The sequence below is a fragment of the Giraffa tippelskirchi genome, chromosome 2 (genome assembly GCF_054371585.1).
Source record: "Giraffa tippelskirchi isolate mGirTip1 chromosome 2, T2T-mGirTip1v1.2.pri, whole genome shotgun sequence".
NCBI lineage: Eukaryota > Metazoa > Chordata > Mammalia > Artiodactyla > Giraffidae > Giraffa > Giraffa tippelskirchi.
Genome location: NC_137276.1, coordinates 56992542 through 57016711, shown reverse-complemented (window position 1 = coordinate 57016711; position 24170 = coordinate 56992542). Strand labels below are relative to the sequence as shown.

The following is a 24170-nucleotide window of genomic DNA, read 5'->3' as shown; positions in this document are numbered from 1 at the left end:
TAGAGAGAGCCCTAGACAGAGAGGTCTTGTTTAGCTGTGGGTGGACCTCACTGGATTTCCCTGAGGCTCATCAGGGTTCATTGCCTTGGTGACAAACCCATTCTTCCCCAGGTGATGGCTGTTCCCCAGGCTACCAGAGGCCTGAATGTATATCCTTCAACATCTGGACCACATGTTTCTCTTTCTTAGGGGTCAGGAAACGTCCCCTTCTCACAAAGCTTCATTTTCCGCATTTCCCTGACAAGGGCTCCTGACTCTATGCAGCCCCCCATCTTACACCACTTCCCCACCTCCACCCCTCTGTGCCTTAACGAGACTGGGCCCTTTCTAAAGGTTGTATTCCAGTCCCCCTATCTCACAGCAAACACGATAACATTTAATGAACTCTTGCCATGTGCCAGGAACTGTCCAAGCACCATCTATGTACATTCTCATTGATGTCTCAAAGCAACCCTGTGAGGCCCTCATTTTACAGATGAGGAAATAAAGTAGAGACAAGGTAATTCAAGTTGCCTAAGCTTCCCATGAAGCAGAAGATGGAGCTGAATTTAAACACATCTACACACATACACAACCTGAATCTTTATTGGTGCCTTTTCCTGTATATAGGATTATTCACTAATTTTCAGAGACATTATGTTATTCACCCAAGGGCTTACTACAAATTGATAATGCTTTGAAGCATTTGGTTTCTCTGCAGGCTCTAACTAGCTCATCTGAATTCTATTCAGCATTGAGTCTTTTCTGTCTGGGCAAACGTAGGGAGAACCGTAGGCAAGTGCTCTAGAAATAGGTTTCATGATGAGTGGCAACTGGTGATCTTCTAAGACCTCACGCTCCCTGGACCTTTCCCCCTGAATCCCATAGGCACCTCTACCTCCACTCGTTCAAAACCCAATCCTCCTCTTCCCTCACTTGCTTCATCACCTGGCTGTCAAAGGTGGAAACTTGGCTGTCATTCTGGTCTCTCTTTCTGCTCACTACTAATCCCCAAACCTACCAAGTTATAAAGATTCAACCTCCTCAGTATTCTTGGAATTTACACCCCTCCTCCTCATCATCCTGACCATGTCTTAACTTTGACCCCCATTTCTCTTTGTCTAGCTTTCTGTTTTGCAAACGTTCATTCTTGTTCCTGTCAAGTTCATTCCCAACAATGTAGCTAAGTCAATCTTTGGAAAGCTCCAACAGCATCCTGCTTTCCTGCTTAAAGCCTTTCATTGGCTTTCATCACTCTTTGGTAAAGTACTGAAATTGATTAGTCAGTGTTTTGGGGTTTCCTAAATGGCCTTTCTGTTTCTGCATCCTTACCTCTTGCCCCCTCCCCACAAGAGCTTCCTTCCAGCCATTCTGTGATAAATGCTCCAACTCCCTTTTGCCTCTGGGCCTCTGCCCCTGAGCTTCCTCTGCTGGAATAGCCCCTCCTTGGCCTCTCTTGGAATCCCTTGTGTCCACCGGGCATCAACTTAGATGTCCTCCAGAGTATTTCTCTGACTGGAGAAGGTACCCCCTCTCTGGGGCTCCCCAGCACCCTGTCCATACTGCATAGCTCCATGCACCATTTGCTGTTATGTTCCCCCTTCAAGGCAGTGAGGTCTCCGAGGATGGGGACTGTGTCTTCCTCGTTGCTGTATTTACATCCCCTAGCAGCAGCCAGGCTGCCAGCCGATAGGGTAACCTCGTGAAAAGTTAGGAAAAGGTGCCCACTTTTCAAGGTGCTGCACTTCCATCTACCAGGAAACTGTCACAACATCTGTACATATGGATGACGATCACGGGTGACTGTGCCCCCTGGAGCTGTGCAATGCACAGCTCCTGCCTGCGCAACGTGGAGCTGGCACAAGGGAGGCGCTGCACACATGTGCTGAATAAATGTGTTTTTTGTGCCTGAATGTGTTACTTAAAGTGTTAAAAACCCTGCCTCTGGCAATGACTAGCCTGGCCATGTTTCTGGAGCTGTGTAACTGCTCACAGATACGCTGCCAAGAGGAAACCCAGCTCCTGCCATTTCTCTTCAGCATGGGAGAACTGAGCAGGAGTCTTGAACAGAAGCTGGGACGTGATTCCAGAGCAGCCTGGCAGTTCGATCCCTGGGTTGGGAAGATCCCCTGGAGAAGGTCACGGCAACCCACTCCAGTATTCCTGTCTGGAGAAGCCCCGGACAGAGGAGCCTGGCGGGCTACAGTCCATGGGGTTGCAAAGAGTTGGACATGACTAAATGATTTAGTAAACACACACACACACAAGATGAAAGAGGGGGTGGTCTCTATTTTCCACGGAGGGAAAACTAAAACCTAGGGAGGTGAAAACTTGTCGTGGGCTAGACAGAGAGTCAGGAGCAAAGCCAAGCAGAATGCTCAGCTGTCCGCTCCCGGCCCGGGGCAGCTGAAACTCCCAGGTCCAACAAGAGTGAGGCTGGACTCCTAAGACTGGGGGTCTGGGTGTCTTTTGAGCATGAGAGTTGCAGGCCAGCAGTCCTGGAAAGTGTTATCTCAGTTCTGGGAGGTTCTCTCACCTGCAGATCAGGGGGAAAGGCCTCTTCCAGCTTTGCCCTCCTATCATGAGGATGTACCCACACCTGCCTGGCCAAAAAAAAAAGGTAAAAAACCCCCAACAAATGCATTGTGGTTTTGAACTGTGATGTTGGAAAAGACTCTTGAGAGTCCATTGGAATGCAAGGAGATCCAACATGTCAATCCTAAAGGAAATCAGTCCTGATTATTCATTGGAAGGACTGATGCTGAAGCTGAAACTCCAATACTTTGGCCACTTGATGCGAAGAATCGATTCATTGGAAAAGACCCTGATGCTGGGAAAGATTGAAGGCGGGAGGAGAAGGGGACGGCAGAGGATGAAATGGTTGGATGGCATCACCCATGCGATGGACATGAGTTTGACAAAAGGCTCTGGGAGTTGGTGATGGATAGGGAGGCCTGGCAGAGAAGGCAATGGCACCCCACTCCAGTACGCTTGCCTGGAAAATCCTATGGACGGAGGGGCCTGGTGGGCTGCAGTCCAGAGGGCCACTAAGAGTTGGACACGACTGAGCGACTTCACTTTCACTTTTCACTTTCATGCATTGGAGAAGGAAATGGCAACCTACTCCAGTGTTCTTGCCTGGAGAATCCCAGGGACAGCGGAGCCTGGTGGGCTGCCGTCTATAGGGTCACACAGAGTCGGACATGACTGAAGCGACTTAGCAGCAGCAGCAGCAGAAGTAGGGAGGCCTGGCGTGCTGAAGTCCATGGTTTTGCAAAGAGTCAGACATGACTGAGCAACTGAACTGAACTGATACAGCTTCAGATTGATTATTTTAACTACTTTTAAGTGTGTAGTTCAGTGACACTGAGTACGTTTATGGTGCTTTGCTACCATCACCACCGCCCACCTCCAGAAATTTGTTTTCTTCCCACATTGAAACTCTGGCCCATGAAACAATAACTCCTCATTTCACTCTGCCTCTAGCCCCTGGTGGCCACCACTTTCTACTCTGTGAATTTAGCTACTCTAAGTGCAATAAGTGAAGTATAAGTGAAATCATACAACGCTTTTCCTTTTGTGTCTGGCTTATTCACTTAGCATAATGTCTTTAAGTTTCAATAATGTTGTAGTTTGTGTCAGAATTTCCTCCCTTTTTAAGACTGAATAATATTCCTTTTATGTATATACTATGTTTTGTTTATCTGCTTATCCATTGATGGATATTTGTGTTATTTCCATGTTTTGGCTATTGTGAATCATGCTGTTATGAACATGGGTGTACAAATATTTGTTTGAATTCCTGCTTTCAATTCTTTTGGGTATATATCTAGAACTGGCATTGCTGGACCATATGTAATTGTGCATTTAATTTTTTTGTGGAATTGCTGTGCTATTTTCCACAGCAGTTGTACCATTTCATAGTCCCACCAACAGTGCATGAGGGTTCCAATTTCTCCATATCCTTGCCAATACTTGTTATTATCATATTTCTTTTAATTTGAAAAAACAATAGCTATACAAATAGGTGTGAAGAAATATCTCTCTGTGATTGGTCCATTTTTCAGTCTATAAATTCAGCTTTTCTTCTGGTCTTCAGTGTTTTCATGTTGTTCAGCTGTCTTTACATTATTTCTGAGAGACGAGGTTCATTCTCCCCTTTAACAGATGGAGAAAAGAGACCTTGGAGCCCATCTCAGAAGTGGGAATGGCCATGATTCCCCTTTGTTCTGCATGCAGTGCAGGCCCTTGCCAGGTGGGCCCATGGGAAGTCATCTTGGACTGGAACTCGGGCCGTGGGAGAAAGCGAAGTTGACTTGGATGGGGCCCCACCTCCTCAGTGGCATCCTTTGGGGTATAAGACAGTCTGATACTTGCTGCCTCAGGGCCAAAGATGCTTGGGTTGTTTTCACTGGGATAGAAGAAAAAAAGCTTTGAGTTCTGGCTGAGATTTTCCATGGCAGATTCACATGATATAGCTTGAATCTATCCCAGATTCAGAGAAGGAACAGAAGCGACCTTTGAAGATTTCAAAGCTTACTTTAGGGTAAGCTGGGAGTTCCCTGGAGGTCCAGTGGTTAGGCTTTCACTGCCCTGGCTGGGGAGCTAAGGTCCCACAAACTGCTTGGAAACAGACCCAGAATCCATGCCACTGAGCGTCAAGGGTGCCCCCTCCTGGACTGACTGAGAACTGCTTATGTCTGCATTTTGACAGGGCTAATGCCACCCACTCCAGTATTCTTGCCTGGAGAATTCCATGGACAGAGGAGACTGGCGGGCTACAGTCCACGGGATGGCAAACGTCGCAAAGACATGACTGAGCACGGAAAACGTTTACCTTTTTCACTTCTGATGAAAATAAAAGCTTTAGCTAACACCATGGTGCTCAAAATGTACCTGACACAGTTGTAAGTGATTTGTATTATTAGTTTCATAATAACTTCTAACAACTTCATGAGGTAGGAACCATTATTATGTCCATTTTACTTCTGACAAAATGGAGGCCTAGGATGATTAACTAACTTGTCCACTGTTACACAGCTGGTAAATGAAGTTGAGATCTGAACCCAGGCAGCTTGGCTCCAGAATCAGGCTTTGAGAAATTTGAAGAAAAGATCAAGGTCAGAGGCCTGATTTAGTAAGACATTGCTTTTCCAAAGCACTTCATTGTTTATAGTGTTTTATATGTTTCATTTAATCTTTATAATAACTCAATGAGGCAGACACTCACATCATTCTTATTTTGCAGAGATAAACACTGAGGCCTGGAGGCATTCAGGGACTTTCAAAAGAAAGCTGGCATAGAGCGCTGATGAAGGTTGGAGAAAAGGGAACCTGGGCACTGTTAGTGAGAGTATAAATCAATGCAGCCACTATGGCAAACATTATGGAGATTCCTCAAAAAAATTAAAAAAATAAAGCTACCATGTGACCCAGCAATCTCCCTTCTGGGTATGTATCCAAAGGAAATAAAATCAGGCTATTAAAGCGATATCTGTGCTCTCATGTTTACCGCAACATTATTCACAATAGCCAAGCTACAGAAACAACATAAACATCTGTCAACGGATGAATAAAGACCACACACACACACACACACACACATACCTATACATACATGGACCGTTAGGGATTATGCTAAGTGAAAAAAAAGACAAAGGAAAATACTACATGATTTCACTTATATATGAAATCTAAAAAAGTCAAACCTGAAGAAACAGAGAGTAAGATGGTGGTTTCCAGGGCCTGGGGGCAGGGGTGGCAGGTTGAGAAGGAGTTAGAAGTTGATCAAAGGGTACAAAATTAGAAGATGGATAAATTCTGGGGATCTAATGCATAGCTTAGTGACTGTAGTCAACAATAATAGGTTATATACTTCTAAGTTGCCAAGAATAAAAGTGAAAAAGTGAGTCACTCAGTGGTGTCTGACTCTTTGGAACCCCATGGACTGTATAGCTCACCAGGCTCTTCTGTCCATGGAATTCTCCAGGGAAGAATACTGGAGTGGGTATCCATTTCCTTCTCCAGGGGATCTTCCCAACCCAGGGATCCAACCTGGGTCTCCCACATTGCAGGCAGGTTCCTTACCATCTGAGCCACCAGGGAAGCTCAAGTTGCCAAGAGACTGGATCTTAAATGTTCTCTCCACAAAAAAGAAATGGTAACTATGTGACTGATGAATGAGTTAGTTAATGCTATGGTAATCATCATTTTGCAATATATTAAGTATCTCAACATCAGCACATAGAACACTTTAAGCTTATGTACATCAATTATGTATCAAAAAAAAAAGAAAAAGAAAGAAACACAAGAAGAGAAAAAGACCCAAGAAGCTCTCCTGGAGCTGCAACTGACCCTGTCTGACTCCGTATCAGTCTCTTTTCCATAATCAAGGCTGGGTGGCAGGGCTGGCTTCCTGCTTGCAGCCTTGGCCATGTCCTCACCTCTGAGTACACTCTGTACTGCTGCCTAGCATTTCTGAGCTTATCTGCCTGCATGTGCATCACAGCTGGTTTGAGTTGGTGGACACAGTTGCACAGAGGAGAGTTTGCAGAACGGTGGGGAGCTTCGTGGCACTTGTACAAAGGGCCGGGAGAAGCTCAGAGGCCCATTGGGCTGGGAAGAAAGTGGAAGGGATGATCCTTAAGGGCCAAGGGATTTGCCTTTTGTCCTGCAAGTACTGGGAGCCACTGAAGGCTTCTGAGGAAGACAATGGCAAAACCAGGGCTAGACTTTGGGAGGCTGGATTTAGTCCCTGTGTGACCCATGGCCTGTGCCCTCTCCTATCTGAGTTCCCAAAGCCTGTCTTCCTACTTTGCACATGACATCCTTCTATCACTGACTGTGGCTGTCTCTCAAGGGCTGTCAACTCTCAAATGTCAATGACCCCTTTAATCTCCAAGTCATGTCTGACTCTTTTGCGACCCATTGACTGTAGCCCACCAGGCTCCTCTGTCCATTGGATTTCCCCAGACAAGAATACTGAAGTGCGTTGCCATTTCCTTCTCCAGGGGATCTTCCCGACCCAGGAATCAAACCTGCGCCTCCTGCTTTGGCAGGTGGATTCTTTACTACTGAGCCACCAGGGAAGGCGTCCTTGTGGGGCAGAGGCTTCTGTGTTCTGTCTGCAGTCCAGTGACTGGAAAGCCCACGCTGGGAAACTTTGTGGTGGCAGGTGCTGTGGTGTTCTTAGTACCAGAAACTGAAATTAGGTTTTTTCTCCCCCCGGACCCTGCCCCCTGCCTGTTCTGGATTCCTCCCTCTTCTTTCCCTGGAAAAACTCCTATTGACCTTTCCAGACCCAGTGGGGTGCTCAGGCTCCTGTGGTGGCTCCTGACTCCCTCTCAGAATGTGAGTGCTGTAGCCCCTAAACTCCGACAAGACTTGCTGAGTCCCTGTTCTCCTTATGCTAGAGATATTTATTTGTCTTATTCTCCCAGCTACGCTCTGAGTGTCCTGAGGGAAAGTTCTCGTCTTTGCTATCTCTATATTCAGCTCAGAGCCTGGTAGGGTTAAATACTTAATGCGGTGCAGTCGTTCAAGCATATGTATCACCTGCTGACTGATGCATATGTATGCTAGACACTGGAATGCAGCAATGAATAGACCAAAGAAAACTCCCCTCCCGCCACCCTGCACTCTTAGTCTATGTGACCTCCACTTCTATAAATACTTTCTGAGGGACAGACTTCATGCTGCCTTCTTCAGATCTGGGAGATGTTGTGTTTCGAGAATGAACTTTGACCGCTTGAAGAGGAGAAGCTCTTTCTTTAAGGATGAGGGCCATTTGCCTTGTATCCTGCAAGTGCCAACAGAACACAGTTCTCTGGCATTGGTAGGTTGTAGGTGCATGCTATACAGGTATTGGATGGACTTTGGAGTAGACTTGGACTTTGGGTAAGATTTTTCTCAAGGCTTGGGCCAACGCGATGCCTGGACCTGCGCAACGAGAACACTGCCAGCTCCAAGAGTTCTCTACAAAAGGACTGAATTTTAGAGGCAGATGGGGCCTGACTTGATGCAGTCAGACTACAAAATAATCCGTTTTAATTCTAGACCATGCTTCAGAGGTTTTCCTCGATCTGTGCACTTTCCCAGCTCCAGGACTTCCTTTTGAGTTTTAGAAGCAGCAACTTGCAGATGTCCGACCTGCCTCGAGAGACATGAAAAGACAGGCTGGTGAGAGGGGCGTCATGGCAGACATGGCAGCTCTGTGGTGACAGAGTTACTGAAGCACCTTCTTCCCTCCCTCCAACACACTCACCCACCAGCTGTCAAGGCCACAGGAAACCAAAGAGAAAGGGCATCGGGATCGGGACTCCAGGGTTTCGCATAACTCATCCTCTGGTAGCAGGGAGTATGGGTCCCTGCCAGGTTTGCCCACTGACCCAGCTGGGCAAGGCAATGTCCTTCTCTAGAACTCAGTTTCCACATGAGTAACATGAGGAGGGGTGAGTAACGGGATGGTCTTAAGGGCTCTTGTGGCTTTTTGTAGGAAACAGCAGGGGCTCTTGTGTCAGATACACCTGATTTTATTTTTATTTTTTATTGATTTATTTTTTTAAAATTTTGGCTCCACTGAATCTTCATTGTGGCACGCAGGCCTTTTCTCTAGTTGGGGTGTGGGCTTAGTTGCCCCATGGCAAGTGGGATCTTAGTTCCCTGACCGGGGATCAGACTCCCATCCCTTGCACTGGAAGGCAGATTCCTAACCACTGGACCACCAGGGAAGTCCCTGGAAATACCTGATTTTAAAAGGAAGAAAGCCTGGGAGTGGATACAGTGGTGAACATGCTCTCTTTTCCTTTCCAGTGCGTCGATCCAAGGCGGCTGATGAGGAGAGGAGCCACCGAGCCCAGCGCGCCCGGGACGAGTACCAGCGTCACTCGCTCCGCGCCATCCAGAAGGGCACCGTTGCCGGACTCAGCTCCAGGTTCCGAGAGCTCGGCCAGAGCCATGAGCGGGAGGCGAGATGCTACCATGACCTCCCAGGCCCAGGTCTGCTTTCACCCCTGGCCGTGACTGGCAGGTGGGTCGTGGTGTTGTTTGAGACCTTTGGTTATTACCAATAATGCCCTTGATAAGTAACCTTGTAGACATTAATTTTATACTCGTGCAACTATTATCTACAACAGAGATTCCCAAAAGTGGGACCGCTGGATTAAGGGCTACATGTATTTATATTATTGATAGTTGAGGTCAATTTGTCCTCCACAGAGATGGTACCAGTGAACACTCTCATTCTTTAGCCTTGCCAGCAGTAAGTTGTCAGATTTTTGTTTTTCGTGAGAAATAATATCTCAGTGAAAGTTTAAATCTGCATTTCTATTTATGCATGAGATGAAGTATTTTGTATATGTTTAAGGGTTTTTGATATTTCCATACCTGTCTCTTCCTTTCCTGCCTCTTCATTGTGTTATTGGTCTTTTTGTCATCTATTTTTTTGTTTATTGTTATTCAGTCGCTAAGTCGTGCCCAACTCTTTGCAACCCCATGGGCTATGGCACACCAGGCTCCTCTGTCCTCTACTATCTCCCGGAGTTTGCTCACATTCATGTTCACTGAATCAGTGATGCTGTCTAACCATCTCATCCTCTGCCATTCCCTTCTCCTTTTACCTCCAATCTTTCCCAGCATTAGGATCGTTTCCAGTGAATCAGCTCTTCACATCAGGTGGCCAAAATTTTGGAGCTTCAGCTTCAGCAACAGCCCTTCCAATGAATATTCAGGGTTGATCTATTTTTAAGAACTCCTAAAATATAGGGGAATAGATTCTTTTCTTTGTGATAAAACGTTTTTTCCCCCTCAATCTGTCATTTGTCTTTTGACTTTTACAATAATATTTGTCGTGCAGGAATTCTTGATTTTTATGAGGTCAGAGTTTCTTTTATGTTTACTGGATTTAGAGACATAGTTAGAAGTCTTCTTCCTCTTGTGCTTTTTTTTTTTTTAAGGAGACAAATAATTTGTCCTTCAGGCCCAGAAGACAGAGCTGCATGGACTGTTGCAGTCTGCCTCCAGGCTCTCTGGGTGTAGCTGTCAGTAGAGGAGAAGTGACAGCCACAGCGAGCCATCTTGGATGGGGTGGGGGGACCAGGGACCAGGCAGATGGAACGGCAGACCCAGGCACCCGAAGCCATGGATCAGCCTCCTTCCTGAGGCTGCCCTATGGCACAGGTCCCTGTGGCCTCACTGCCTTCAGCACTGTGGTGCCAGCACATGCTTGCCTGGCTGTACTGGGGGCAGACACATGGTTGATGGGAGAGAGCTGCAGGTGCAGGAGCAAGGCTTCTGGCCAGGTGGCCTCTTGGAGCACCTCCCCCTAGCATTTACTTTCTGGGGAATCAGATTCTCTACTTGGAAACAGACAGACAAGAGTGAATGAATTTTCCTTGCTGTCATTTATCACCTCCTCTTGCCTTCTAAGGATAATGAGTCTTAGAAACCAGAGGATTTTTTCCCCCCAAGCATAGTTATTTACTGAGGAATGCAAGTATGAAAGAAGAGGCTGGGGGCAGGACTGTTGTTTCATAAAGAGAAAGGAACTCTGAGGTTCCTGAGAAGAGGGAAATCCGGAAGGGTGGATACAGGGGAGCAAAGCTGGTTAGAGGGGCTCTGCCTGTGGAGGTGGCTGTGGGGAGGAAGGGATTTGGAGAACAGACCCCACTGATCATGCCTTTGAGCCATTCAGTGGAACCTCACCCTTTATCTTTCTTGTGTGTTAGTTGCTCAGTCATGTCCAACTCTTTGTGACTCCATGGACTGGAGCCCACCAGGCTCCTCTGTCCATGGGGATTCTCCAGGCAAGAATACTAGAGTGGGTTGCCATGCCTTCCTCCAGGGGATCTTCTCAACCCAGGGATCGAACCCAGGTCTCCTGCATTACAGGAGGATTCTTTACTGTCTGAGCCACCAGGGAAGCCCTGTCTTTCTTATTGAATCTTTTTAAAAATCTGCAGTGTTCACTACTGCACGTGAGTACATGGATTCATTTTAGGGCAAGAAAAATAGGAGCTCATTCTGGGGTTTGCCAGGAAGTCCTGGGCTCATCATCAGTTTTTGTTGGTGCAGAGGAAATGCAGTGACTGCATAAGGGGACAGCTGATGTTTATTTTATAAGAGATGATGACAGTGGTGGTGAATCCTAAATGCCAGTGCTATTAGGTGACCAGACAGCAATGACAGTGAGAATTTGCTAGGTTTCTGTCGCTCAGGTGGAAAGCTGAAAAAGTTGCAGTTATTTAAGGTGGGCCCAAACTCTGCTCCAGAGAAGGCAATGGCACCCCACTCCAGTACTCTTGCCTGGAAAATCCCACGGACAGAGGAGCCTGGTAGGCTGCAGTCCATGGGGTCGTGAAGAGTCGGACATGACTGAGTGACTTCACTTTCACTTTTCACTTTCGTGCATTGGAGAAGGAAATGGCAACCCACTCCAGTATTCTTGCCTGGGGAATCCCAGGGAATCCCAGCGGAGCCTGGTGGGCTGCCGTCTATGGGGTCGCACAGAGTCAGGCACGACTGAAGCGACTTAGCAGCAGCAGCAGCAGCAGCAAACTCTGCTCTGCTCTGTAATTCCATTACATAAATTAATGTAATGGAATTTTGCTACATGAGCTTCCTTGGTGATTCAGTGATAAAGAATCTCCCTGCCATTGCAGGAGACGTGAGTTTGATCCCTGGGTTGATAAGATCCCCTGAAGAAGAAAATGGCAACCCACTCCAGTATTCTTGCCTGGGAAATCCCATAGACAGGGGAGCCTGGCAGGCTGCAATTCATGGGGTCACAAAAGAGTTGGGCATGACTTAGCAACTAAACAACAACAACAACAAATCTTGCTACATATCCACAAACAGTGGTGTATGCTGTTATGGGGCATATGCTGTCAAACCCTTACTGGGCTTCGTGCTAGTGTGGCTCCAATACAACAGAATTTCTGTATACATCCAGGAGCCACAGTACAGACACAAAAACAAGTAAAATCTGGGCTCTTGTGGGAAAATATCAGAAAGCATGGAAGTAGTGCCCCTGTACATCTCACTCTAGGGATCTACAGACCCTCACCAGATTGCCGGTCAAAAGTCAGGCAGCATAGTGCCTTGCTCCTGCCCCTCTCTCTTTCCTCTGTCCTTTTCCTTTTTATTTTTTGGAGGTGAAGCTCAGCCATTTTCAGAGCAGATTGAGGCTATTCCCTGTCCTGATACTGCATCATAAATCACGAAAGCTGGTTGGCCAAGACAGGTGTCCCCTTAGATGGCAGGGGCAGGGGAGATGGGCAGGGAGATGGGGAGAAGGCAAAACCAGCATCCTCTTCAGTGGGGATTTGGGGATGGTGGAGGACACGCGCATATAATGATTTTGCTGGTATTACATTAGGATCCTTCTTCATAGATTCTGCTGCTTATGCCCTGGCCTTTTCTCTCCCTCAGACATCCCCTCCTGTCCTATTTGCCACTTGCATTTGTGTGATTTTTTCTTTTTTTTTTTTTTACATTAAAAGAAATGTTGGCCTTACCAGGCAACAGGTGTGTTCCCAAACCAGGGACTGAACCTGAGGGACCCTGCCCCCCTCCTGGATTGGAAGCATGGAGTCTTAACCACTAAACCACTGGGCTGCCAGGAAAGTCCCCCTCCTTTTTTAAAAAATTTTTTATTGGAGTATAGTAGCTTTACAATGCTATGCTAGTAGGCTTTTTTTCCCCAAAGCAAGTGATAACAGTTTTCTTTTGGGGAAAGATACAAACAGCTGGTACATTATAATCTGCAGAGTGCCCTCAAGTACCTGGATTCATTTAATCCTTTCCACAAGTGTGCATGTGGGCATTGGGCTTGTTCATGGTGGTCTTCCCAGCTCCCTCCCCCTCCTTCCTGCCCCGCCGTCCACCCCCTCCCTCATGACTCTCCCACACTCCGTGGTCTCTGTCTCAGCAGGACCTGGGAGCGGCCTCTGCGCCCCGTCTCCAGAGAAGTCATAGTCCGCTGGTTTAAGGAGGAGCAGCTGCCTCGCCGAGCGGGCTTCGAGAGGAACACCAAAGCCATTGCCCCCTGGTTCCACGGTAGGCTGACCTTCCAGATCCCTGGGGCAGGTTTCCACATCTCAGCCTCCCTCTGGGGGTGGGGCAGAGTCAGAGGGACCGCTGCAATCATGGGAGTGAGGACGTTAGACTGCTAATTCTGCGCTGGCTCCACAAAGACTGGCCGGTCTCCCAGGGCTAAGGCTCAGTGTTCCTGGTCGCCTGCAGAGAGGGGAGTGGAGAGAGGTCTGGTGTCTGTCCTTTCCGTGCTCACTGAATGTGCTGAGCTCGAGGCACAAGCTTTGATGTCCCCATGGCATGTGCTGAAACACTGAGTGACCTTCACAGAGACTGTTAGAGACCACGGCTTAACATCTCTGTGCGGGAGTCCTGGGGACCGCCAGCCCCCAGGGCTCTAGACATGCACTGCCCTCTCTGCTGGGAAGGGATTAACAGACTCTTGCCCACTGCCCTCACCTCACAACCTGCTTGGCCATCAAGGGCCTCTCAGAGGCATTTCTCTCTGGGCATTGAGACCCCCTTCCTTCTCCTGGGCCTCCATATACCCAACAGAAGGATGGAGGGGCTCTTTATGGCTCAGAAAGAAGACAGTCAATGTTTATGTGTGATCTCATTGTGTGTCCCTGGAGCTGGTCCCTGGGATTCCCTGCCCGTAACCTCTGTCTCAGTTATGTGTCCCTGTAGCCCCTGGGAGAGCTTCTATTGGGATCACTGCTTTCCTTTTTATTCCTACATTATTGTAATCATGGAAGCACAAAACTATCATCTTAGGCTCCTGCATAGTGTGTGACTCAAAAAATTTTGTTGAGGTAGAGGTTTGTCAGGGCCATTGGCTCCTCTGCCAATGGAGAAGGCATGACAGAGGTCCTCAAATTTATCTTTAGCTTTATTTTTCATCCCAGTTTTAAAAACGTAATTTTTATACTGGCACAGAGAAAACAGAAACGTGATTTAAGTCTTGCGATTCACATAACTGATTCCATGTTCTTCTGACAGTTCTACTATAAAGCATGCAGAAACGTTGCTAATACATGGACCAGAGCTATTTAGTGACAAAGTTTTCATTGATCTGTGATAAGAGGAAAGAAAAAGGCTCTTATATGGAGGGTGGCCAGCTATCTTTGTTTGGAAAGGACTGTGTCATATTCAAAGATAATATCCTCTCCTCAGTTTTAGTGTTAACATGTCCTGTCTCTTATGAATTGATGGTGATAGTAAGCAATGGTTATTTTTTTGTGTATTGTCTTTGCTCAGAAAAGCAAAAAGGGAGGAACCTCGTGTTGGTTTCCACACTTTTTCTTTGATTTGTTGTTGTTTTTTAGTAGCTAAGTCATGTCCTACTATTTGCAACGCTATGGACTGTAGCCCGCCAGGCTCCTCTGTCCATGGGATTCTCCAGGCAAGAATACTGGAGTGGGTTGTCATTTCCTTCTCCAGAGGCTTTTTATTGATACTTATACCTAAAGTCCCGAAGTCTGGAAGTCCTGGTATGGTCCAACTTCTTTCCCATGGTAGCAATTCCCTACAGCATTGTTAGTGGGACTCCCCCTTGCTTCTCTGTACGAGAGAAGATGCCTCCTGCCCCACAGTCAGGTGTTAGGGAGTCTTTGCTGCAGATTGGCTGGGGCTCTGCTCTTGGCTGATCTTGGCTGGGCATCGTAACTGGGGCAGGGGGACTCTGCTGCGTGTAGCTCTCATGCTCCTCTTGGGACCAGCAGGCCAGCCTGGGCACACTCTTCTCAGGAGCCAGAAAGCAAGTGGCAGCATGCCAGGCTCTTGAAGTCTAGCCTCCAAACCAGCATGCTATCACTTTGACCTCGTGCCATTGGCCACAATGTGTCACAGAGTTGAGAAGGTGGGAAAAATATTCTGCTCCTTTCGTGTGAGGAACTGCAAAGCCATGTGTCAAAGAGTGTGAAGACAGGGAGGGGAGGAGAATTTGAGCGAATAAGGCAATCGATCACAATCCTAATGTAAATCTTTTCTTTCCCGGGGTAAGCATTCATCATTAATTTAGTTGAATTTAAGGTGCAAAATTCAAGTGTAAAAAGGACTCTTGTGACTTTGTATTCGCTTCCCTTCTGTCAAACACATTTGGATGTGTTGTTGAACTGTAATCCAAAGAGCAATGTGGACCAGGAGTCTGAAGACCCAGGGCCCTCTCTAGAACCTAGCAGCTCTGTGAGCTTCGGTGTGTCCTTTCAGTTCCTCATCTGTGACCATAACTTCGACTCCGTGGGATATGTGTGAAGATCAAGCCAACAAATGTGCTCTGTCCATGAGCACATGAGCGTGGGTGCTGATGCCTCCCGGAGTCTGAGACTCCTCCTCTCCAGAGAAACAGTCTGGGAAAGTGGACTCTGAGCACAGAGTTCCGGGCGGTGGTGGGGCGGGGTGGTGGTGAGGAGGAGGTGGCTTCCCACTGGGACCACAGGGTTCTTGATAAAAGTCTTCTCTGTTAAAAAGAGAGAAAATGTAAAGTCATTCCTCCTTTCTCCTGTGTTCATTGTTATGTTCCAGGGGTTCTAAGAGAGCTTTCTGGTTATATAAAAATACTCATGAGAAAAGCTATTGCATAGAAGCTTGGCTTTGGGGGAAAAAATATCTATTTTTGGACTTCAACATGTATCTGAAACTATTAAGAATATCCTCTGTCTAAACACTGCCTCAGTCAGAACCCATTTCTCCTCCTGAGCTTTACTTCTAAAAATCAGGCAAACCTGGTTCATGGCTTATTGTCTTGGCAGCAACCCACTGGCTGTCTCCAGAGGACTTGCCCTAAGGGCTTGGTAGGGACTGTGGGCACGCAGTGAATAGTGGAGTTGGGGCTTGGGTGCTGGAAATGGGCCTCCTGATGGCCTGTCCTGCACTCAGGTGGGGTGTTCACCTCTTAACTTTTTCTGACAATCACCAGGGCAGGGCACTCCCCATCCATGTAGTCGGTGCAGCTTTAGGGACCTGGCAGTTGAGGTTGGCTTTCCGTGCAAAGCAGAGCTCCCAAGTGGAATGGGCACTGCTTCCTACCTTCCCATGTTGTGTCTTCAGGACACACGTGGAGGAGAGGATTGTTGAAGGTCCCAGAGCTGCAGGATTCTAGGGTGGGTCCATCCCTTCCGGCTCTTTGTCCACCTTATTCTTAACCACAGCACATCTGATTGTGTTTGAAGCAGGGGAAGGACATAGAAGTTATAGCAGTCATTTTTAGTAATTATTTGGTGGGGGGGAATGTTTGTCTTGCAAATGTGTGTGTGGGGGGGAACAAAGCCACCAGTCCTCAATCTCCAGAGTCCCATCTGGTAAAAGAGAGATCATTAAGCGGATTCGGGGCTGGGAGTTCTAAAGAGACACATTTCACTTCAATAGAAGAAAGATGGTTGCAGCTACCGTTGGGCAGAGGGATGGCTAGTGGACTCTTCAGATGGGTGACCAGAGGGCCTTTAAGAGTGTCTGCTCTCAGCATCTGGTATGCAGTGTGATTCTGCTGGCACTGCCCCAGGACCACCGGTCTTACTCCCCGCTCAAGCTTCCAAAGTTTTCTCAGGTTGTTGGGAGCATGGGAAAGATTGGCCAGGAGTGGGGTTAGCCACAGAGCGGGCACCTGGGTGGGAGTCTGTGGGCTAAGGAGTGAGGGTGTTTTCTTCCTAGTGACTGTTGGGCTTCTTTGTCTTATTTGTGTCTCTATTACCGGTACTGTTTTCAGTCCAGGAACTGAGGCTCAGGCAGTGGACACTCCCTCCTGGATGGCCCTTCCAGGAGTCCTGTGGGAGGTGGGGGAGCAGACACACCAGGCTGTCCTGTAGAGAGGCAGCCCCCCAAGGAGGTGGGAAAGATTGTGCCTGGGGAGGCAGAGGGTGAAAGGCAATGTGGTCTCCCCCAACTGCATGCTCTGGGAGGTCACATCCTCTCTGAGCTGCACGGAACACAAAGGGCTTGGACTGGCTGATCAGTACTACCCATTGGTGATCCTCCTGGCAGGCTGCTGCCTTGAGGTCTTGTGTGTTTGCCTGGCTGTGTAGATGTGCAGAGTGGTTGGATGTGTACTGCCTCAGAGGGACTCTCAACTTCTTGAGTTAGTCATGGTTAGCCCTCTACAGATAGCATCACTGATGGCCAGAAAAGCTTGAGAAATCACCCTTATTTACCCAGTAGTAACTATGGGAGCTGGGATTGGCTCTGGCTCCCAGATTTTGTTCCTCCATTCTGGTGGCTCCTTGAATATACAGCTGGCCAGGGAGGGAGACTGGGGCAAAAAAGTGCCTCCTCTGGATTCACAATCCCTTTACTGTGTATTCACTTGAACTTCTTTCATGCATAGCTCTAGTGCTTTTATTTTATTTATTTTTTTGCTGCACTGGGTCTTTGTTGAGGCACTTGGGGTTATTTGCTCTGAGGCAGGTGGGATCTTATTAATAGTTCCCCGACCAGGGATTGAACCTGCGTCCTCTGCATTAGAAGGCAGATTCTTAACCACTGGACCACGAGGGAACTCCCCTTGAGTTCTTTATTTTAAATCTCACCCCTTCTCATTCCTTGGACTTTCCAGAGCAGAGCTGCCTCTAGTTCCTAACCTAGCTTGATGGGAAATCAGGGAATGCCTTGTACAGTCTTTGGGATCAGTCTTGGAAGCTAGAGTGTCTAGGGTGAGAAGGAGAGAGTGAGCCAGCTGAGGCTTTTGTCCTCAGTCCCCAAGAACAATAGAAGGATAGGAAACTATGGTGAGGCTTTGGAACCTGTTGAGAGGTGGCAGCCGGAATCGGGGCGGTGGGGGGGGGGCGGAAGTGGGGACCTGAGCACCAAATCCATGTGAAGCAAAAACTAGCTGAAGAAACCAGTGGTCATGAAAGTAACGGTGGTGTTATGAAGATTAAGTGTATAATATTTATAAAGTGTTTAGAACTTGCAATAAATGCTTCTACTTGTTATATGTAATAAATAAACACGGTAGCCTTTGGAGATGCATATCAGGATTTGAAGCATGTGAATGGTGGCTTCATGCCCTTAGGGTAAACCATTCCTGTCACTTGGAAGTAAAGAAAAAGATGACATCAAGCAACTCTTCACAAAAGGAAGATGGTATGTATTTAGCCTTCCTCACAAAAAAGTAAAAGTCTGAATTTTCTTTCATTATGAATATGATACCCATCTTGAAATTTTTAAAAAATACTGTGAGGGATAACACATGGGTCATTTGGAAGGGATGGTTAGCATGTTACCATCCATCATGTCAAGTCAGATGGCTGATTTTCCCCTCCAGAGCAGAATTTGGAATGGAAAATTTCCACCAACTCTTATCCTAAATGCAAACATTTCTAAAGAAGAAGAAAAGTAGGTCGGTTGACCTACTTTCTTCATAAGTTCTTGCTTAAGCTGTTCCAACTAAGAAATAAAGGAACCTTTTTCCTTCTTTTTTTTTTTTTTTAAATTGTGCACTGGCTATAGGGTCTCAAAAAAAATCACAAAGAAGAGTGGAATTATTTTTTGCTTTAGGAAAGCATCGATTGTAATGGTATTCTCAAGATTTTAACTCTTTCCTTTCTGCTAGTTCTGTGTTTCTGATTTCAGACCCTTTGTGTCTTGTCTACCTAACACTTTTTCATTTTCGATGTTTTGCTGAGATTGTTTTGTGATGCACAGGTGTGGGTAACTAAAGTGTGTGGAAAGGGACAGAAGTTTGAGGATCTAGATGGCTTGGATTTGATAAAACTGATTTTTATTTTCTATCGGGATTAAATAAAAGCACAGAGTAACAATATACTGTGATTTCTGTTGTTACTGATTTAATATACTTCTGATGGTCTCATCATATTTCTGGTGGTTGCAAGAGAGTTTTCCTAATTTGCTGACTCTGCGAAGTTTCTATCATCGGTTAGACCCAGGAAACTGCCTTTAGTTTTATCTTGCTCCAGGACCTGTAGTCTAGTTTCCCATGGATCCCCAGCCCCAAGCTTGTCTCAGCCCTGTGACAAAGGGCTCCAGCTCATGCCAGAACCTTTTCATGGCCTCACATTTTTATGATGACAGGCATGAGATGGAAGCCTTGGCGTGGGAGGCATAGCTGCTGTCTTCCAATCACTAATGTCTTCCAGGTCAGGGGCCTCAAGAAATGGAACACTTATGAAAATCACAGGGTGCTAACTTTGATTCAGTCTCACCATCTTTTTTAGCAGTTAGTTGTCCTGAGATGGAATAAACTACCTCCAGGAGCCATGAGCACACCTACTGCTAAGATGTGTAAACAGAGGCCAGATGGCCCTTCAGTCAAGACAGTGAAGGCATGGCTTGTCCAGTCTGATGGGGATTAGGTCAGATCACATGACTTTTCTCCCCTACCTTCCCACCACGAGCTCTTCTTTCTCTGCTTATCTAGAAACAAATATGGTGGCTTTGACATTTGCTAGAGAATGAAGTCTGGTTGCTACACTAGTTAAGAAGCTTTCTGGAAATGACTTTTATAATACTTACGCTTAAGTATTAAAAGTCTATCATATTCAAATTACCTTGTTTAGTAATTAAGTTCTTATAGATTCACATGTCAGAGCCATTTGCCTGTGTGTGTGCATACTCAGTTGCTCTGAAGCTTTGTGACCCTATGGACTATAGCCTGCCAGGCTCCTCTGTCCATGGGATTCTCCAGGCAAGAATACTGGAATGGGTTGCCATTCCCTTCTCCAGGGGATCTTCCCAACCCAGGGATCAAACCCAAGTCCCCTGTGTCTCCTGCATTGGCAGACGAATTCTTTACTACTGAACCATCAGGGAAGCCCCATTTGCCTACAGCTTTCATTTAAAACAGAGATGATGCTTTTACATGTTGAGATCACACTCCTCCTCATCAGCCCCCAGGAGTGCACAAGACAGGAGGATGTCACCTGCTCTAGGCTGCAGCCTCCTAGAAACACTTCCTGCAGGGGATCAATGTGGCTAGCGTCACTTGCAATTAACATGGTTTTCTTCCTGCAGTCATCACGAATAGACTGTCTGCCCCCCATGCAGAGCTCACAGTGCTACCAACATTTGTACAGCCACATTTCAAGCTTATTTAAATTTAATGCAGTGTACTTTTATATAATTTCTCTGATCTCATGAAGTTATCACCATCCCCTTTTACCCCTCTAGGTAGTAGGGAAAAAATAAACTCTCATCCATTCCGTTTAGTGTCATTCTTTTCGATGCAGTCGTCTTTAGTTAACTTGGTCCTTTTGGGGAGAATAGACTTTAGGATTGCAATTGTCTCACCCCACTCCCTGCTTCTCTACAAAAGGGCATCTGAGTGTCAGAGTCTTCTCTGCTCTTTTGGGGAGATGGTCAGGGGCAAGACTGCCATGCAGTTGTCTAGACTTTGCATGAGGATGTGCAACTGAGGGTGAGAGGCCAAGATCTGTGTCCCTGATCTGCTTCCAGGTCCTGTCCCCTGCTTGGGGCCGTGTCTATCTGGAGGTGCTCAGAGGTACCACTTAGATTGGTGGCATCCCTGGGCAGGTGTTGCCTGATCTGGTACCATTCCTCAGGTGTACACTGGTCTGTATTCATGGGGTTTGGCTGGTTTGCCTCATGTGTGGGGTCATACCAGGTTTTATGTTTTAACTGGTAATTTAGTGAAAATTTCTTTTGTGCTTTGTGTCTGGTAAACATCAAACATCCAGTATTTCATTTATCCCTTGCACAGTTCTCTGTGCTGTGCTGTGCTTAGTCGCTCAGTCATGTCTGACTGTTTGTGACCCCATGGACTGTAGCCCGCCAGGCTCCTCTGTCCATGGGGATTCTCCAGGCAAGAACACTGGAGTGGGTTGCCATGCACTCCTCCAGGGGATCTTCCCAACCCAGGGATTGAATCCAGGTCTCCTGCATTGCAGAAGGATTCTTTACCAGTTGAGCTACCAGGGAAGCCTGCACAATTCTCTGGAAGACGTAATAATAGTACTTGTGAGTTTGAGGTTGTTGAATTGTCCGGGCGGGGGCACTAGGGAGCAGGCTCCTGTGTAAGGTATTTAAATCATTTGTTGATTATTAACATTAAGCTTCTGTTTTATGTGAGACACTGTACTAAGTACAGGGCATATAGTGGTGAGCAAAACTGACAATTTCCTTCCCCTTGTGGCACTTACATTCACTTGCAATTGACAGAAAGCTATCAAACCGATATACTCAAAAGAGATTAGTCCAGCTTCAGGCTTTGCTTGATTCAGGGAGCTTGTTTTCAGCAACTGGCCTCTCTCCATCTCTCAGCTCTGTTGCTCTCCATGTTATTTTTATTCTCAAACAATGCATCAGCCTGAGGTAGCATGCCTGCACTTGTTTTCCTAGTTTCAAATCTAGCTGAAGAGGGGGCATACTTTTCTCTCAAATAATTTGTAGTATTAGTCCCAATATTCTGCCTTGTTGACTCTGGTGTGGTCACATGCCCACTCCTGAGCCGGTCATCATGGCCAGATGGATGAGCTCTCTGATTGGCTAGGCTTGAGTCACATGACCACTCCTGGAGCAGGGACGAGTCCATCCCATTGCAACTGGATAGACTGAGGGGGAAGATGTGGCTCCCCAAAAGAAGCTCACCATTCCCTTGCCAGAAGAAGCACAGATGGTCCTGAGTGGGCAAGACCAATGGAGGGCCACCATGTTGAGGAAAGTAACTGTCCTAGTGAAACTCACAATCCAGTCAACGAGACTGGCATGAATCAAATAATGAATTTCTACTTCCAATTGAGGTTAGTGCTACACAAGCTCGTGTAGCCAGTTTCAGAAGTCATTTTGCTGGGGGGTTGCAACCCTGTCATGAATAGTGGCATCCGTGATTTGAGCCTGGCATGTCAGCTTGGAACAGGCAGGCAGTCATGGCATGGAATGGTGCCCCTTGTGCATAATATATCTGAAACCAAGAAGCTTGTCCAGTGAAACCCTTGTCTCAGCACTTAGCTGTGGCTAAATTTCATTTGGAGTTATAAAAAATGAAGGCATTGGAACTCATTCATCACAATCTCTGTGGCTTCAGGATGCTCTGAGAAACTGTTGAGAAGGAAGAGCTTAATAATTCCAATCCCCTTAATGTTATCGTCTGGAAAGTGTGGCAATAAGAAAGGAAAGTCACAGAAGTGAATGAGAAATAGCTGAGAGGTAATGGAGGTGTTGTTGGCTGGCCAGTGAGGCATAGCTTTGGTGAAAGCTTTAAGAAATATGCATGTCAGATAAATTGAGACCCATAAAAAGTAAAATGTCATGTCTGGCCTGCCTGGCTTTCTTCCTTTTTGGGGAGAAGCCCTAACAGAGAAATAAAAGGAGCTCATTTGGTTACTCAGGTTCGAGTCGAGCTAATGATTTCAGGGACCAGTATGGAAGTGGCGGAGGGGATGGGAACTGCATCCCGGGTCTGCTTTAGGATTTGCTAAAATGTGGATTTATGGGTCCCTGAGAGCAGAGCGTCTTTTGCAAGTGTGCTTAATGTGTCTCTCCTTTCCCGGGGCTGCCGTCGGTTAGTACAGAAGGAGCCAATATTTTGATAGCGAACACTGAGTTTTGGTGGTGTTTGAGAAGAATCCAGGGAGATGATTAGGGGAGGCGTCAGGAAGAATGTTCGGGGATTTGTGCCCGAGGTACAATAACAGACCTGAGTGGGGAGCAGCAGCTGCCCCACGTCACGGGAATATTGGCTGCAAACTCCCACACGTGCTATTGATGTGCAGGTGCCAGGAGCCTGAAAGTCATCCTGGACTCCTTTGCTGTGCTGGTGTACATGTTCCGGGCTGCCTTCCCCACCTTCTCACCCTCACCTGATGCAACCACAGGAAGCGGGGCTGCTGCCCTGAAGGGCCTCTGTCCCCTGACCTTGGCCCTGTCTTTTCTGGGAAGAGGCGCCACAGGGGGCATTGCAGTGAGTCAGATTGCCTCTGATGCCCAGAGAAGCCATGGGCACCCGTGGGACTTGTGGGACAGGTCAGGTCCAACACCCTTTTCCCCTTAGTTCCCATCAAGGATCTCCATCTGTATGCTGGGCTTCCGCCTCAGTTTCCAGATTACAGCTTTGCTTCCTTGTGCCGTTGACTCTGGTGAAAAGCAAGGAATAAAGTCATTCGAGGCCTCTACATAGCCTTCTTCTCACTAATGTATCCCACTTCCTTTCATCAGATGTGATCCCTATTCTGAGTATTTTGTCCATCATTTCTTTGCTTCATATATTGTTTATATATTGATCTCCAACCATGAGGGTTTAGCTTCGTGAGTTTTTCAGTTTAATATAAATGGAACTACACTGTATTTATTTTTCAGTTATTAGCTTATTTTACACTTCATTGAAAAATAATTTTTTTTCTCATTGCATCTTCCTGCTTCTGTTGTTTGGAGGTTATACCACACTCAACGCCTGTTTTTAGTGGTTAATTCCGATGATTTCACATGCATACTTTGTTAATATATATCTTTAACCTCTTCCTAAACAAATTCTAATCATCCTGCTCTCAAATGATAAGATACTATTCAGTAATTTAGTTCTATCTTTTTTAAACCCTCAAATTACCCATGATTATCGTTACTTTGTAAGTCAATGTCAATAAAGCAGAAATAGATGTTTTTCTGGAACTCTCTTGCTTTTTCAATGATCCAGCGGATATTGGCAATTTGATCTCTGGTTCCTCTACCTTTTCTAAAACCAGCTTGAAAATCTGGAAGTTCACGGTTCACGTATTGCTGAAGCCTGGCTTGGAGAATTTTGAGCATTACTTTACTAGCGTGTGAGATGAGTGCAATTGTGCGGTAGTTTGAGCATTCTTTGGCATTGCCTTTCTTTGGGATTGGAATGAAAACTGACCTTTTCCAGTCCTGTGGCCTCTGCTGAGTTTTCCAAATTTGCTGGCATATCGAGTGCAGCACGTTCATAGCATTGTCTTTGAGGATTTGAAATAGCTCAACTGGAATTCCATCACCTCCACTAGCTTTGTTCGTAGTGATGCTTTCTAAGGCCCACTTGACCTCACATTCCAGGATGTCTGGCTCTAGGTGAGTGATCACACCATTGTGATTATCTGGGTCGTGAAGATCTTTTTTGTACAGTTCTTCTGTGTATTCTTGCCACCTCTTCTTAATATCTTCTGCTTCTGTTAGGTCCGTACCATTTCTGTCCTTTATCGAGCCTATCTTTGCATGAAATGTTCCTTTGGTATCTCTAATTT

The 24170-nt window shown here is 46.6% G+C and overlaps 1 protein-coding gene across 7 annotated transcripts in view; it reads left to right on the top strand.

The window, feature by feature from the left end:
* SH2D4B (SH2 domain containing 4B) overlaps positions 1-24170 on the top strand; it is an 86093-nt gene that overhangs the window by 48675 nt on the left and 13248 nt on the right. For 4 of the 7 annotated variants that reach the window (XM_081570749.1, XM_081570750.1, XM_081570751.1 and 1 more), the window contains 2 exons: positions 8791-9007; positions 12905-13032. In XM_081570749.1, the coding sequence (XP_081426875.1) occupies positions 8791-9007; positions 12905-13032 (345 nt within the window). The remainder of the gene's footprint in view (positions 1-8790; positions 9008-12904; positions 13033-24170) is intronic. The other 3 variants (XM_081570753.1, XM_081570754.1, XM_081570755.1) reach the window with 1 other exon arrangement.